Source organism: Falco peregrinus, chromosome 2 (genome assembly GCF_023634155.1).
Source record: "Falco peregrinus isolate bFalPer1 chromosome 2, bFalPer1.pri, whole genome shotgun sequence".
In the NCBI taxonomy this organism is placed as follows: Eukaryota; Metazoa; Chordata; class Aves; order Falconiformes; family Falconidae; genus Falco; species Falco peregrinus.
In genome coordinates, this window is record NC_073722.1 from 111,814,430 (window position 1) to 111,832,464 (window position 18,035).

The 18,035-nt window shown below is 50.3% G+C and overlaps 1 protein-coding gene across 15 annotated transcripts in view; it reads right to left on the reverse strand.

Annotated features, from left to right (window-relative positions):
* MSI2 (musashi RNA binding protein 2) overlaps positions 1-18,035 on the reverse strand; it is a 255,942-nt gene that overhangs the window by 89,612 nt on the left and 148,295 nt on the right. For all 15 annotated transcript variants that reach the window (XM_055794703.1, XM_055794706.1, XM_055794709.1 and 12 more), the window contains one exon: positions 11,286-11,334. In XM_055794703.1, coding sequence (XP_055650678.1) covers positions 11,286-11,334 — 49 coding nt within the window. The remainder of the gene's footprint in view (positions 1-11,285; positions 11,335-18,035) is intronic.

The following is an 18,035-nucleotide window of genomic DNA, read 5'->3' on the forward strand; positions in this document are numbered from 1 at the left end:
ACAGAGATTGGCAAAAGCCAAACCCGCCTGTGATACCTCCACAGGATTTTAGCTCATCCGAACATCCTGTGAGCCGACAGGGGAGTTGCCACAATGATGCTCAAAGCGTATTCTCTTGCCAGGCTTCCCCCTACGGATCCTGCCCTAATTTTGAGTGTGCTGTTGAACACGTGTGTTCATGTGTGACTCGTGCAATGGATGAGGAGAATGGTTTCCATTGTCAGAGCCTTGCTGCCACTGAAGTCAACCACACAACTCTCAAAGGACTTCTACTGGGGCTGGTGACGGTCCAACCAAGAGTAAATATGGAGAGACGGGGCTGCAGCCAAAGCGCGAGCCACAGAATCAGACCCCGATCCACGCTCGGCACCGACGGGGGCTGCGGGGTCACTCCACCACCCTGCACCCCTGATCCCTGCACCTTACTGGCTCCCCTGGGACAGACATGCCCGCAAAGAGGTTCAAAATCACTCACAGGAGGCTCTGCAGGGTTAGTGGTATCATACCTGTTCGCTCCTGGTCTTCTTCTGAAGGAAGGAATTAAGGAAGCTGTTTGCATTGACAGATGTTTTAAAATGGGAGAACGATTTGTGAATTATGACACTAGTTGAAGGTACTCTTTCTGGTCCAGAAAACACTCAATAAATTAAAAAGAAAAACCCCCAAACCCCACAACCCAAATCCGCCGACCTGCAGTTTTGTGAGAGAAGCTGTTTTCCAAATTACTTATTCTATCAGATCCAGCAAAAAAAGGCCAGATGTTTACTTCAGCTTATATATACAAAAAAACATACAGAATAAGCAAAATCACTCCTTGCCAGTACATATTAATCAACCTAATTAAAGAAATCTTCAGTCAGAACTTATTATTCTGGGAAAAGTGCGATCGCAGGTAAGAGGGCACTGATGCGAAGGGCACAGGCGCTGTGCGGCACAAGCCCCCAGCATCGCTCCACGTGCCCCCGCGCCTGCCAGCACAAACTCCACGTCCCACCGCACCGGGGGGAGCTCAGTGGGTCTCACCTGGTGGGGGGAAAGCAGGGGAAGCTGGAATGGTGGATGAATTGCTCTTTTTAGAGATGTTTTGTTCTTGCCTTGCTGCTGGTGGGGAAGGCAGCTACGGACATCAATCCTCGCCCTTCCAGCCCTGGGTTGGGAAAGAGCCAGGAAAGCACCGGTCAAAGCCAAGCTCGCGTGCAGCCCAGCGACCGGTGCCATTCCTTACCAACGATGTGGGAGCCGAGCGCGTACTGGCAGCGCGTACCAGCAGCGGGAGCCGGGGCGCTCTGTCTTGGGCTCACCAAAGCCTGCAGGCACAGGACAGTTCACAGCACCAAGGTGTTTGCCCTCACAGCTTCCAGGGCAGGCTCGGCTCACTGCGCGTCAGGGCTTCCGACTGCCTCGGTGGTGGAAGAGCCCCTGAAACGCAGGATATGTGGATGCAGCTGAGCCTTCCCCAAGAGCCGCCAATGCTGCAGGGCTCCGTGCAAGGACTGGCAGGACCCAAACCCTCTGTGTGTCTCTGGCCACCACCTGCAAGCCACCACGGTGACACAGGGCAGGGACACGGCCTCCCGCCTGCTGGGGAGCCAGCAGATATGCCGGGGCTGCAGAGAACTGTGATGACCCGCACCTTCTCCCACTCGTGGAAGTCAGCACCGAACACCTGCAGAGCTCTGCCCCGGCACAGCAGAAAACCAGAGCCATCACCAGAGGAAATCAGAGAAAGCAAGGGACTTTCTTAGCCCACTCTCCAAGAATATCCTCCACTGTGAAATCTGGGGCAGCCTGCCATGCAAAACCACTGCCCACACCGCCACTGCCCCCTCCCGCACACCCGGCCAGCCCTGCAAGTGCGAGGTGGCTGCCGTGGGATGCCGGGCTCATGGGCACCGCGAGCCCTGGGCTCAGAGCCACCGTGCCGCTGGCCCCACGGCCACCCAAACTCAGCAGAAGAGGATCACCGGGGTGCTGGGGATGGAGCTGGGAATGCTCCAGGGAGCGAGACAGTGAGGGGGCAGGGGCAGCCACTGCCTTTCCCTGCAGCTGAGGGGGTGCAGGAGGAGAGAGGGTGAAACAGGGGCTGGCGAAGGCTGGGGCAGGAGGCGAGGAAGGCCCCGAGGCCAGACACAGCGTTACTGCAGCACACCTTTTACGTATCCAAGCTACTAATTTTAACAGCTTCTCATTTGCTAATATAAGAGTATTGGTTAGGTGGGATGTATCCATGCAAAAGCTGTAAACCATTAATAGCTGGGTAGCAGTGTTCGCGTTTACACACCCCACTGCGAAGCCCTCCTTCGGCCGCAGAGCCACTCGATGCCTCTACCTTGCAAAAACGACCCTGGGAGGAATTTCTGCTCCCCAGGTGCAGCGCGGGGCCCACGTCAGCCACACGCTCGCATGCCCACCCTGGCCCGCCACGCAGGAGCGTGTGTTCAGGTACCTGTGCAGAGGCACCCTACAGCTTGGCGCAGCACCTCCTATCTGAATTACCCACCCCTACAAATCAACACCGAGAAAACCAGAAAGGCAGCCAGGGATGGCAAGCACAGCAGAGGGTGGCATGGCAGAGCCCACTCGAACAGGAGGCTCAGGGGTAACAGCCTTCGCTACCAGCACTATTTGTGTAACACATTTCTGCTGAATCTCAAGATTTTGGGGATAGGGGATGTGTTATCTGTTCGTTTAAACAGATCACCAGGAGGCTTTATGTATGGCAATGACCTTGTAAAATTAAAGGCTTCAGCAGCATCCAGGTCCCAGGTGTGAGCGGGGTGGCAGCTGATGGAGGTGATTTACTCCCGAGATGGAGCGGGCACAGCGAGGCAAACCAGCCCCTTCTCTGTGAACATCCTCCTCATCTTCAGTGAAAAAGCTTTATTATCAAACCCAGCAAATATAAAGCACAGATATATGAAAAATAAAAGCTCCCCCCCCTGCATACTTGAGGGGACTCACTCAGTCTGCTTTCAGCAGTCCACTGGGAGAAGAACACAACACACCAGGGAGCGAAAGCTGCACAGCATCTCTCAATATTTTCATACCACATTTTTTGGCACCAGCATGCTGCAGGTAGCTGCCTGTTTTCTCAAGGTCACCACACTGATTTTAATTCTGCTTGTTGCATTAAGACTGCCCGTCTATGTAAATGTTGCATTTTGTTCTCCTCCTGTTTCTGGCCCTTCCTCAATTAACATTTTCAAATACTCCCACAAGACTTGAAGCACTACCTGCTAATCACTTTGCTCCTGCATTCTGGGAAGCAAAAGGGGTTTGGTTTCATCAGCTGAGTAGAATCATAAGCAAGAACTTATTCACGGCATTTAGGGTTTTTTTTCCATTCACAGATCATCAGGATTTTTGCTAATTTATCTGTCACTCAAACTGGCTGCTCAGCAGTGACAATGAAGATGGCAAACTGAAGTCGTATTAAAATGACCTCACTGTCTTCTCAACACAGCTTCAGCTGGGAAGATTATGCAGTCTGTTTCCAATGCAAGCACTCATTCTGGCAGAGCTCAATCACACTGACCTTCTGCAAGTGTAACAGAACCGTTACCGTAATTTTAAAAAAGTTCTTAAATATTTGCACAACTCTTGCTTTATGTTTCCTGAAGAACCTTTCAGAGATGAGAAAGGCTCTACCGATTCACTCTGCACTCCCCAATACCACTGTAGTCTAATCGCATTAAGTTATTGATACTGTTCAGTACTCAGTGAATGGGAACACTTTTCTTTCTTAAGACAGCAACCGTTAACCACGGTTCCGCGGGAAGGAGACGCCCGGTCCTGCTCACAGCCCTGCCTATGCCCAGCCACTGCCATCTCCTTTCTTCCCATGTCTCCGCTCTAGAGATCAGCCTCTGGTGATCTGCAACACCACACTTACCAAACCCCGGAAAGCTAAACCAGTACTGGAAAAGCTATTTAATGGCTTCTGTATACAGGCGCCACAGAAACCGCGCAGCTCCCTCCTGCACACCTCTGCCTCCCTGCAGGTTTGAAGCTGTGGCTCTGACCCCCCCCTCCTGTAGCCGTCTCCACCACGGGAAGGAGCAGGATGCTGCCTGTGCACTTGTTAGCGCCTGACACCCCTTTGCAGAGCTGTCAGAGGTCCGCGCTGCCCGGCAGGGACGCCCACCTTCCCCTCGCCCCCCGCGGCGGAGGGGGCACGCAGGAGAGTGCCAGGGCTGAGCCCTGCAGTCACCGTCACCTCCCGTTACTACCTGCATTAAGGCTAATTGAAAGGAGGCTGGATACATTAAAAAGGTCAAAAAGGTCTAGCTGTGTAGGGCTCTCCCTCTGGGGAGAGGGAATTAAATAATCTCTTTACACATGTTAGCTACAAAGACAAGATACAAATGATTTTTACAAACCTACTGTCCTTTACAATATATTTTTAAGTTGGTATTTACCTTAAAGTCTGATTGTGTAACCAGAGACTTCCAAACTAATTGCTGGGCTGTATTTGCAACCTTTATGGGAGGCTGGCAGGATTTTTTTTCTGATTATTATTGCATTTGTTTGTTAAACAAGAAAATAAAAATGTCAAGCCATCTCCCGAGTGCTGCTGGCAAGCAGAGCCTCTCCCCTTCTTTAGAGAAAGCATTTGCACACATCTATTCCTTCGGTGCGTCCCGGCCGGTGCAGCTGTTCACTCTTTCTCCTCCTCTGGATGTAATTTTCATTACTGGTATAAAATTAAGCAATAAGGTATGACAGACAGTACATAGCTGGGCAATTATTCCAAGCCTCAGGTGGCGTTATCCAGCATGAGGCTGGGGGCAGAATGACTGTAACCACCCGAGACGTTCAATAATCGCCTTGAAAAGCGTGGCCAGGAGCCTTATTTGCTATTCTGAAACTGAGTCTGCTGGGATGCAGGGCTCATACTGGCTTGAATGCATTTATTTTTACACTTCACGTAAGGTGCCCTGATGCAGCAGCAATAGGCGCTGGCCAGGAAATTAAAAGACAAGGGAGATGGATCCAAGAATTGGCAGCTTTTCCCTTTTGTTTTGTGTTTATTAACATCGGAACAGGGAGCAGCACCGAGCCTGTCGAGCTTGGGGTCACCGGCACACCGCTGCACCGAAGCCACTGCCCCAGCGGCAGCTGCCACCCTGGCCCGGGCGCTGGCGCCCGGCCCCACCGTCCCACACAGAGGCAAAGGGGGGGAGGTCGATGCCAAAGGGGACACTGGTGGGCCATGGCCAGCAGCCCCTTCCCCATGGCTGCAGCTGTCCCAGCTCCTGCCTGGGCTCCAGCCGGGACGGGGGTGACTCTGCCACACAGCAGAAATGTGAATAGCGGTCGGCAGTGTTGCAGCTGTTAATGTGTTTTACGACATGAATATTTATAAGTGAGGATGTAATATTAAAAACATACACATATAAAATATTAATACGACACATGTCATAGCTGCAGTCTAAACAGACAGGTATGACTGACTGTATTATCGCTCAGCCATCACCACTTTCACTGATAGATCTGTAAATGGTAAATAATATTAACTAATGGATCTTCGCAGCCCTCATGTGAAGTTTTGAAGCAAATATTTGCTTAAAAATTGCTCTAAAAAGCCTGTCTGCGGCTACACCTCCCTGCGATCCTCTGTGCCTTTGGAGGAAGACAAACACTCCACGTCTCTATGCGTCAAGGGTTGAAGCCTCTCTCCGTGTCGCAGCCCCAGGTCCCTGGGATGAATGTCACCGGCCAGGGAATGGTGGGGCTGAGCCGAGCCAGCGCTTCCCTCAGAACAGCTGCACTCTCCGGAGCCCCACTTACGAAGTGATACAACTGATGGGAATAAACCCCCGTCTCATCTAGGAAAGCAGTAACAATAACATTGCCCCTGTTTACAGCTTATCTCACACTGTTCATCCAAAGCCCTTGAAGTACTTCATGCTCTAAAAAAATACCATCACCGCATTTGTGGATGCTTTTCCAAAATTCTGTGGGTCAAACTGGGGTGAACAGCAGCTCTCCCTTTAGCCCCATCCTTCCAAACGCAAAACTACGTGAGCATATGCAAGGCTCCCTCTGAGCTGCCCTCAAACGCTCGGTACCCTCGCCAGACTGCTGCCAAGAAAAGCTACACTGAAAATGACCAAATTAGGCAATTATTTCTATATATTTTAAATACTCTTTACTGAAAACTGCCTGGGGATGTACATGACCTTGCCTTACCTGAGGGAGATGGCGATAAACAAATAATTGCAACGACTCTTAATTATATTTATATCCCATCTATAAAAATGTCAATTATAACTTCAGAGGTCAACTACAAAACTGAGGTTTTGGCAGCTGGACAGCACACAAAAGCTATTTTTCTCCTAAGAAAAGCATCATCCTTCGCCGAGGCACAGACGCTATCTCGCTAACAACATCACTCCTGTCTCTTCCAATAAATACAACCATTACACCAACGGCTTCCACCTGGACAATTACTTTCATGCACCGAAACTGGCTAGATGGGGATAACGCAAACACGACACACGACCCTTGCATCCCTCCTTGCGAGCAGCGGCCGCAGGAAGGATGCTGCAGACGCTGCGCTCCCGTGTGTGGTCCCGGTGCTACGAGCCATGGAGATCTCCCAGCCCCGATGCTGCGGTGTAGATCCAACCCAAACCTGGGGCACCCCCGTCTCCACACGGCTGGGGAGAGCCCGGCCGCAGAGCCCCCAGGAGCTGCCGGCTCAGCCGTGTCGGAGGGATGCTCAGCCACCACCCAGCCCCACACAGCCCCCAAGATGCCGCCCAGCCCCGGCCCCAGCACCCGCCCTGCGGGGAAACAGCAGCACGTTTGCAGTGACAGCAAAAACCCAAGTGGTTTTAAAGCTCTGCCACAATCGATGCCTGTCTTTCGGAGATGTTTTAACCCCTAACACATAGGATATTGTTTGTACCAGGCGGACAGCCTGCCCTTCTTTAATTTTGTTTAGTTTTAAGATTAAAGAAGTCCAAATCCCATGCTGTCACATCCCTCCTCTCTCCCCTGCCATTCTTAACTCTGTGAGAGAGTTAATTGATATGAAAATAACTCTGGGGGCTGTATGGCTTTGAAAAACATATAGTGTTACATTCAATACCAGCTATTACAGCTTGGGGGATTCAGTCACTCAAGATCTTTGTCTTTTTGCAAGTTCAAGATGCAGGACAGTCGTGTTGCACGCCGCGGACAGCTTCTGGAGCAGCTGATGGCTACAGGCAAGCATAAAACGAGCCCGTGCTGGTGGAGAGCATCTAAAGCTGTGATCAAGAGCATCCCATTACGATAATTATTCAATATCCCACCATGTCTTGACCCACCTCTACCCTCCTGCAGTCGTGCTCGGCAGCACATTGGTATGCCTTCTGGAGCTCCCCTCCATAATGGAGTTAGAAGGACATCATCATCTTGCCAGGCTCCCTCCAACCACAAAGATCAATAACTAATGTTGAACTCCAGATTTTTATCTGCACTTTGCAAGGGTAACAAAATAACATCACCCTCTTTTTTTATTTTTTTTATTTCCAATTACTAAATCCTTTCAAGATTGACCCAGTAATTTTCAGCTCTATGAAATTTTAGGCAGTGAAGAAAGTGCTGAAGGTGGTGAAAGTGATCTTCCATAGTGTCTGGAGAACTTTTGTGTGGTTTTGCTCCCTGTACAGAAGTGCAACAGTATGGCACAGGGTACAGAAATAAGAGGATTACCAACATTTTCTTTCCAAAAAGAGATGGCATCGTAACTATGGGGACCCAGAGGTATTTGCCTTCTAAGTGCTAGTTCATTGCGTGCCCACTACCACAGTGAAGTGGCCAAGCCAGAAGGAGAAGCCCCACAAGAAGACACTGCATCCCAGTGAAGCTAGGCATTGTTTTACCTATGATAATCCAAAAATTAACCACTCCTTCAATTAAATACAGCTTTTTCAGCCTGCCTTTAATATGGCTAGTCAGGCAGGCATGGAATGCAATAGCTCTGAGTCTTATTCTCCTTAGAGAACGTCCAGGAATAGTTGAGAAATTAAAAAACCAAAAAGACACCAGCAGAGGCAACAACATGGTTAGCCTGGTGACATTTTTAATGTCATGAAAGTTACGTGCTCCATTGGCAAGGCATTAATTTTTATTTTGGGTGGGGTTTTCAAGAAACAACGAGCAGTTTTGAAAATCCCTCTTAGCATGCCTGGTTAAATCTGAGCCCCCCCACTAACCAGCCCCTGCCGGCCCCACGCCACGCATGCTGGCCAGTCATACACTACCACAACACGCACGGGCCAGAATCACATCAACAAATATGCTCAATTTGCTTGCAAGGAAATTTATCTCGCCTTCTAGCAGTTGGGAGTGCATTTTAATACTTTTCGTTTCCCTTGCCTACGCTGATTATTCTAGGCATAGACTAACTACAGTAAGCCACAGCGGATATTTTATCTGCCGTTTCTCTTTCCCTCGGCTAATTTGAAGATAAAGATTGGAACCCGCGAGTGGTTTTAAGAATTGCCATTAACACTGTTGCTGCACACTACTGCATTTTAAACACGTTTCCAACACAATCAGAATGTCACAATTTGTAAAATCTGAGGTGATTTTATAAACGATTGATGCAGCAGAACTTGCCTCATCACAGCAGCCCACTAGCCAGTTTATTAGCCTGATTAGTGGTAGCTACCTGTGCAGAGAAGGAAAATATGCCAGAAAAAGCTGTATAAATTAAAGCGTGAAGATGAAGACGACTCTTTATGCTGCCTTTTACACTTAGTTCTTCCTCCCACCTGCACTTGGCAGAGGTAAGGACCCAGCGCTCAGACATGCCCCCCTGGCAGCTGCTCCCGTTGCAGCAGCGCAACCCCTTGGCACCGGCCGGGCTTCACACGCCTGCAGGAATTTTGGCTAATCCCAGCAAATAAGCAGCATTGTCCTGCACCCAGCAAAAGGGTCCATCTGTTCCCCGGGATACTGCCTCACAAACAGAGCTGGCCCTCCCGGGTGCCAGAGAACTCCCTTATTTGCCAGGGGCAGGGAGGGGGGCTGCAGCCCACCCTGCCTCCTGGATGGCACAAGCAAGCGGGACAGCCCTGGCTGCGGAGCCTGACTCCGCTGGGGCATACGGGAGGTGGGGGTAACACCACCTCCACCCAACGGCATTCAGAATCTGCTTTTGGTCCTTTTGGACCCTTAGTTCCTCCCCACTTAGACCTCACCTAGGAGCTTACACAAGGATGTTGATGCAAAGAGATACTACCGCTTGCGTGTAGAAAAACAAGGCTAAAAAAAAAATAATTAACCAATGAAATTCACAGAATTCCTGGGGAAAAAAGGAAACCCTGTTGCCTCCCACCTGCAACACACAAAGTGGTGATGGGGCAGGGACATGGAACCGCAGGCCAGGGACTTGCAAATGGGGCTGCAAAAGCCTCAGCAGGACAGGGCACGGAGACGAACGCCAGAATGCACTGCCAGCCTGTCCGATCCACGCTGCGTGACCTCACCAGGTTAAGAAACAGTTTAAGAGAAGAAAACAAGGAATATAAACAAAAGCACGCAGAAGACTTGCGGAAACACATTCACAGGGGCCAAATCTGCAAGCGTGCGCCTTGCTGGGACCAGAGCCCCCCTGTACTCCTTGAGCCCCTCTGCCACATCAGAGCGGGGATGTGGGGCCCTTGTGCCCAGCACAAAAGCACCACATAATGCAGCTTTTAAATGCAACAAACAACTTGCCAAGACTCTGAATGGAGAAGGATATTTATGGCCCGTTTCAGGGTGGTTGCAAAAAGAAGCATGGAAAATTCCCTGGATATAAAGGGAAGTTGTCAGGGGTTGAACTTTCCAAACTACGTAGGAGTTTTGAACACTTGGTTCCTGTTACAAAACTGATGGGCACTGGCTGTTAGCATGCCCCCCCTGGCTCCAAAGAGCTTATCCTTTCCAAGCAAGCCTTCTGCTCACTGCTGCTGAATTTTCCAGGGATTTCCACTATGATCCCTGACTTCAGAGAGGGATTAGTGCCTGGGAGGGAACTGCTGGAGGGAGGGAATGCTATCCTGGAGGTTTTGCCTGACTCACCCAGCCAGCCCCATGCACTGAAGTTGCTTGTTAAGGCAAATATCAGAGCAGTGAATAATTCAGACAGTGCTGGGAGGTCAAGGTCTTCAGACCCTGCCATGGAGATGATGATGAGGCGCGGTGGCCGTGGCCACGCGCTCTGGGCTGCTCCGCTCTCCCCTTCCCAGCGCTCCCAGCGCTGCCGGCCCAGGAACAGGCTCCTTTACACCTTCCGTCAGCCTCCCTGCACAACAGGCTACGCAGCCTGCGCTGAGTAGCAGGCACATATCGGCAGACGAGACAATACCAGTATCCATCAAGAGAGCCCCCACAAAGAGGCCAGGGTGTGAAGGGCAAGCAACAAACCTCCGGGCTACACGTCCACGCCGTCGCAGGGGGGCAGAAGCCACATAAAGCAGGGACACTGGTGGCATAAAATCAATCTCGTTTGGAGAGAAGGGAAGAGGGTCTCGGAGCGTGTCCCCAGTGCAGTTTCTGGTGCCACCGTGAGAGCCCAGGTACATTTACCTCCTCCCAGCCCAGCAAAGCGGCTGCCAGGCTGCGCTCCGCCTGGAGCTCAGCACCTCTGCTGCAGCGATAACGTGAACTGCTCGCCAAGAGACAGAAGAGCATCATTTATTTCCACTGAAAGGAATGGCCATAACATTGAAAATAATCCTCAGCTCATTTTCACAGAGCTGTAACAAGCAATGATGAAACCTCGTCTCTCTTGTGAAATATGTGGAGGGAAATTCCTCTTCTGGAGATTCTGCTTATTCTGAACTACTATCACTGGAGGACGGGCAGTCCTCAGCTTCAAATCTCCAGCATGCCTGAAACCCCAGCAGAAGGGTTTAGCATCTTAATTTCCTGCTATCTCAGTTTAACCAGTCTTATGCCCAGCTTAACCTGACGCTAACCACCTCGGTACAAACCCTCTGCTTCCCTGCAGCCTCAGCACACCCTGGGCTTCACTGTCTCCTGGGATGCCACGGAGCCTGACAGCAGTCCTCCCAAAGGTAAGTCATTAGACTGACCAGAAAAGTCACCTCTAATAAACCAAATCCACGTGACGTGCGGCATTACATGCCAAGCAGCCCTTCCTCTGCAACACCTGCGGAACAGAGGGATTTAGCACCACTGGATTTAGCCACGGGGTCATCACGTTGACACTGATTTTTGGCTGTGCTCACCGTGCAGAAGCTGTCACAACATGTGATGTCTGAGCTCCCGTTCTCTCTTACCTCTATGCCTGTTGGTTGTCTTGTCAAACATAAGCATGGCGTCCTCTACCTGCAAGAGAGAAGAGGGGAGATGTGCGCTTTAGCACCCTGGCTGCACGGTTCGCAAAGACATGACAGACAGACTGGGAGGGGGAGACCAGGCAGGAGCAGTCCCAGCTCAGGTACAAACGATGCATCAGATCTCCTTCTTCTGCTCAGTCAGTGCTTTGCTTTGGAAACCTGCTGCTTTCAACCCCCGTCCGAGCCGCCATTTGATCCTCAAGCGGAAAAGCCAACATTAAAAGTCGTGTTGCCCTAAAAAGCCAAACATCTAAGCAGCTCTTCCATCTCTCCTCGGTCCCTGGCCTTGCCTCATCCCAGCCCTTTTCCCTTTTGCAGGGAGATAAGGAAGGGCCAAGAGAGGAATCGAGGATGCAGATCAGGCCCATGACTTCTCCAAATTAGAGTCACTGTCTTGGCTGAGAATTTGGAGGTTACAAGCAAGCAGGGTAAAATCTGGTCAGCCAAGAAAGGTATTCAGAGGTTTTTCAAAAGGCCTTTTGAAAAGTTCGGGGAAAGAGGGGAGAGGGAGGAGGGAGAAGGTTTAATTCGCATCAGGCTTGGCATTTCCACTTCAGAAGAGAGATGACTGATGAAACGTACTGAAGTGCAACCAAATTGCTTTCAACTTTCATTACTATTTGCATGATTTATTTCAACTCCATTTAATCTGTGCAGCCACACCTAAAATTTTACACTTATTTTAGAAGGATGTTGTGCTGGGGTTTATTTTCCAGCGTTACCACATTTCCAACGCCGCGCAGTGGTGGTGGGAGTGGGGCAGGTTGGCTGCAGCATCGGCCCGGGCAATCCTTCTGAACAGAAGTTACAGACTGGCTGCTCCCTGCTGTGAACTCCGGGCTGGTGACAACCTGCACCACCGCCCAGCTGCAAAAGATGCTGCAGGAAGGGAGAAGACCTTTAAAGAAAAGATTTTACTCTTTAAAGGACTCCACTGCCTGTCTGCAGGGGTGGTTTGGGGGGTTTTTGCCTGTTTGGGGGATTTTTTAGTTTTTCTTCCTCAGTAATTTTTATGATACTTCCTTGTTCTTATAGTCCAGCTTTGTATAAATCGTTTGTTTCAGGTAAGCGCCTTACAACGCAGTTACGTGCTCTCTTCACCTTACAGTGCCACCAAAGGGTCTGCCCTTCCCCGCAGCCGCCCGTGCCCACTCCATGCTGCCCTCCTCCTCCTCCGTGCCAACACGCCAGCGCAGTGCGTGGAGCCGGGGGACACTCCAGGTTCCGACGACACGCACCTTCTCTGCCACGACCATCTGAAGCCAGATCAGTTCCCCGGCACAGCCAAACCAGCGCGGTGCTGACACACCGGAGGGGCTGCCACAGAGCAGGGAGAAGCAGCACCTTGGGGGAAGGTGGGACCGCTCTCGGCACCTGCGCCAGCTCCTGCTGCCTTCATGTGACCGTAGCAGTTACAGCAGGATTTGGAAGCTCACGCCTGGACAAAATTCACGGTTCAGGGAGTATAGTCTGACTGTAGTCGTCTTACACAGGGAACAGACACCCAGCCTACCTGCGGGCAGAACTGCAGTCTCGGCAGGGCACAGACAGGTTTGGGAAGGCGGTAAAACACAACTTGAACCTCTCGTAACTACGGCACTGAAACATGTTCTGGGAGATAGTAAAAAAAAAACAGGGCAGCCAAACCTCACACGATGCCTAAGCTCATCTGAAAACCTGCCTCTGGTTAACTTAAAGTCAAAGTGCTTTGCAAAATGCATTAGCAATGGCCTGAGATGGTGGAGAACAGCATGCCTCCTTGATACCCATCCTGAATGAGACCTAAGGATGCTGAAAAATCCAAACCACATTAAGCACAGAGCTGTCTGTCCTGCTGTCTGTCTTCACTCCAAGGAAGGAAACACAGCTATTAGCGATGCTAGGAGGCAGATAAGGACAGAGCTGCCCTTCACCTTACCACCACCGCTTATCTCTGCTCCAGAGTTATGTTTGCACAGCAATCTTTATTTTTCATTCTCACAGGTCTTGGCCTCACTGGCACCAAAAATTACATGTTGCACCTAATGCTGTTTCCTGGATCACTGAGGCTTCCTCCACCTCGGTCCACGTGAGCGCGCTGACCATCCTTCTGTCCCCATGCTGATTGCTGTTGCAGAAGCGTTAATGTGCAACGCTTCCAGTGTAACCTTTCTGCATCAAACCCTGTACCAGAGCCCAGAGAGGTCTTGGATGCCGCAGCACAGATCCCACCAGCCCAGGAGGGTCCTCTGTCCCTCCCACAGGCTGCCACTGTGTGCAGGCTCTCCGGGCTGTGCCCCATCGCTGAAAAGGCTGTCATTTCAAAATGACACCTCTTTCTGCAAGGACATTACTGAGGACTAAAAAAAGGCTGCTTTATGGTTAGGGGGAGATGAGACATAACAGGACTCTAACCTCGCTGTAGCATGGCCATGCCTGAGCCCGAAGCCTCTGAGCAGGCTGAAGCCTGAGCTGTGGGGAGCAAAACCCTCTCTTGGGCTCAGCTGGGGCTGGCAGCAGCAGCAGCAGCATGTGTTTGAACCTCTTGTGCAGCCTCATCCTGCTCCTCCGAGTGCTCCCGCGAGGAAGGAGGGACAGGTCCTGGCATAAGACCAGGCACAGGAGGGGGGGCAAGGGGCTCTGGGTGCAGCTCCTGGCCATACCAGGGATCTGCAGTTCTGTTCGTCTCTCCCACCTGTGCAATGTGACACGTTGTCTCGCCCACCAGATAAATGTCCTCTGGGCAAACAGCACTCTGTGCCATGTGTACTAGGGCCCCGCTCTGCTGGAATGATGCTCTTGGCAGAGATCTTTTTTATGCAAATAAATCCTTATTAGCAGTAACAAACGCAGCCTGCATGGGCTAATCCAGGAGGTTTCCATCTTGCTGGCTGGGGCCCCGAGGAGCGTGGATACTCTGGGGGTGGGCACATCAGCCCTCCAAACAGCGGGACCCACTTTGGGCTCAGGACCAGGGGCGCAGCTGCCTACAGAAGGGTCAGCCCGGCAGCTCAAACCTGAAAACTTGCAAGCGGGAAAGCGGCTCTGCAGCTGAGTTTCAGATTTGGACCAAGCATGCCTTTAAGAAAAAATAATCAGTGGGGTGTTCTTTAAGCCAGCTGGTGCCCTTTCAACAATGTCTAATTGGTTATCTTTTCTGTTTCCTAAGGTCAGAACGTTTTATCTCCGTCTCTGCCCTTTCTGAGTCTACCCCACCCTGTGTTATTTTTTAGGGCAGCCATTGTAGCAGAAGAATAGCCTCTTTCCTCCATAGTCCAGTGACACAATGAGACTTCTTGAAACCTCCTGAATAGATAAAGTGCACAGCAAAAGGAAAATTCTATTAACGCTTTGCAAAATAAAACATCTAAGAGTTGGTTAGACAAGCAAGTAGAGAAAATCAATATGGAGAGGGCAGCGCGCTTAGAAAAACTTTTCACCAGTTGCAAAAAGGTGGCGAGGGTATGGGAGGGAGGGGGAGAAAGAAACTTATTAATTCAGAAAACCCATCAATGGTATGGAAATCTGGCAGAACAGCAAGAACAGAAACTAGAAGAATTTGAATATACAAAGGGCTGAATAGAATAAGAAAACCACACTGCCTCACACACACAGCCCGTTTCTCACGGTTCTCTGTGAATCAAACACAAGCGGCTTGTTCAAGTTTTCATCAAGGAGAAATAAGGGACGCAGTCAAGGTAACCGGCAGTAAACCCTGTAGTAAGCAAATTGATCCCTATTTCAGGGGAAGGAAAAAAACAACCAGCCCACAGCTGAAACTCAAGTACATTCAGGAGCTGTGACTGTCCAGAAGTTAACCCCCTCCTCCTCCAACCCTCGCTCGCCCAGTATTTTAAAGATGCTCAAACCGCACATCCAGGTCTCAACTCAAAATACACAACCAGCACCTTGCCTACGAAAGAGAAGAAAGCTTTTTCCAGAGTTAGAAACAAGACTGGGAGATGCTGTCGCCACCTGCCAGGCTTGGCCCATCACCCCTGCACGCTCCAGCACGGGGCTCGTCTTCCCCAGCACGGGTGGGAGATGCTGAGCAGAGAGCATCCACCCATGCGCTCGGAGAGGCATCCAGGACTCCACACCGCTTTTCAGATGTTGTATGGCTCAGTATGGAGGCTTCAAGGAGCTGATTAATCTGAACCTATTCTGGGCATCAAATGAAAGTGTATTACAAAATGAACCATCTTAGCACTTCAGGTAAATAAAAAAAAAAAAAAAAAAAAAAGAAAAAAAGGCTTGCCAGATAATACCTTAGCACTTCAGGTAAATAAAAAAAAAAAAAAAAAAAAAAGAAAAAAAGGCTTGCCAGATAATACCAGTTACAGATACTTATGCCCAACAGACTTCTCTGTCCCAGCATACCCCATACATATATGTCCAATTTAGACCCAGTTTCTTATATAAAGCCTAACTAATGGGCTTTAGTTTATTTAACTTTTTTTTTTCCAAGCCACTTGGGGCTCTCAGAAAAGGAAGGGCTATACCACTTCATTACTCACTGCCTGGAAGGAGGAATAGGGGAGAACAGGAGGAAAGAAAAAAACCTGGAGAAGCCAAAGGCTTTAATAATCCTAACAGTTCCCAGGGTTATTTAAAATATGCCCAACCAGTTCACAAAAGGCTCCACAGAGATAAATGTATTTGATTTTCTTCCACTTTAATGGAGGCATACATTTAAAGCAACAAAACCAGGGTGACCTAAATAAAATGACTATTAATTGTACTCAGAAAGGCTCTGAATTTAATGCAACTGATCCAGCCTGGCAGAAGAACACACAATGTTCTCCATTCATTCCTCCCACTTTCCTCTTCAGGATTTTCAGCTCCTCTCTTTTCCACGGGGCTGTCCTGGGCAGCCAAAGCTGATCAAACGCAGTGACTGCCCGTCACCGCTCACACCTTAATGACCGGGCTGAGTCCTGTGCAAGGAACAGCAGCGCCTCGGCAAGCTCCTGGAGGACAGTGCTCCAAGGAACGGGAGTATGGCGCTGCCACCAAATGCTGGGATGACCAAACTGGGACGTTTTCTGGAAAACTTCACACCTCATCTTGTATTTCTACAACCGTGCAACGTCTGCACGGACCGGCAAACCCAAGAGGTGTTCCACGTACCACGCAGCTTGTAAAGCCGATGTTCAGTTATGGGGTGCCTGCATGCGCACAGGCGTAACAACAGCCGCCATTCCACTGCTCCAAGTTATTTTTTTTTTTCTTCCCCCCATTTGAATCTAGTTTACTCATTGAGTAAAACCTCCACGGAGAAACTACCACAACTATACCAAATGGACACACAGCAGTCTTTATTCCTCACACTCCTCCTCATCCAGCCCAGGAAATTATTTCCTGACCCAAAACCTCCATTTCCAACATGTCCACTAGAGCAGGTAAAGATGCTCCTGCATCCCTCCCAGGTGTCCCCCCAAGAACGGAGGGGCTGTTTGTTTCCAACACTCCCGAGCAGACTGGGTGCTATGTTCTCCATCCCTTCAAGGTAAAGAAGAATTAGGGCAGACAAATGAAGTAACACACTGCAGTCGAACATGGTGGCAATTCAGATTGGATCCTAAGAGACAAGAAATTACAGAAGGATGACATTCAGATACACACAGCTGGCTGGCGTTCCAACCCTCTGCGATCCCCGACTTGTGAACTCCACAGGTCTATCGCTCCTTCCGCTCCCCCAAGAAAAGTGTGCGGGATATTCTGGTCTAATTCCTCAAATTATTTATACACACTGCCCAAATCCTCCAAGTATTTTGCTTTCTGAAGCAGAAAAACCTCTTAGCTGCTAGTAAACTGTCAGGTGTTATTATTTTAAATGCGCATGTGAAATCTAAGCGCCAGCAACGTGCTTCTGCAGGTTTATAACCTGCCCCCACATAAATTAAGACAAATGCATATCGCAAGCCAGACAGAAAAAACAGTTCCCCCACACCAGGCCCCTGGGGTTGATGACAATGGAATTAAACAAAGCAGCAAACGCTTTAACCTTTTCCCCCCCTTGTGCCAGGCGTGCCCCCCTCCCTGCCGGCACAGCTCCCATGGCACTCTTGCTCATCGCTGGGCACCGTCACTGCGGGCTGGCTCCCTCCCTGCCCCAGCCAGCTGGACTGTGGTGGTGGCAGCACCATGTCCCAGCACGGGTGACCACACTGGACCACTGGCTCCCGATCCAGAGCATAGCTGGTCCCCGTTCTGCCTCCCCACTGTGCTCAGGGGCTTCAGCTCCTGCGCCCACCCTGGTGGCTGCCGCCTTGGCCAACGCACCAGGGAGCAAAGCAGAGCCCTCCAGGGCTGGAAGCATGAGCTGCTGCAACTTCACTAGGTAGCCCCAGCTGCTGGCTGCGTGGTGAGAGATTCATACCCTCTGTGGAGCAGGCACACTTTGTGTAGTGCTCCCCGGGGGGCTGGAGACACACGGCGACATCCCTCGCTGAGCGCTTCCCAGTGTTTCGCAGTGACGACTTGCCAACCGAGGACTGACATATTATGCACCACGATAATAATCAATGCCATACTGTGCAAGAACAAATTCCAGTGCTAGCAATTTTTCCCCCCAGCAGTCAAGGCTTTAAAAAGTCTTCTTCAGCAATTATAGCTAATAAAACTACAATTTTATTCAACACACACATATCATTGTAACTAATTTTGCTCCATCAGGGCTGAAATTAAAACAGTCACTCAATCACGTTA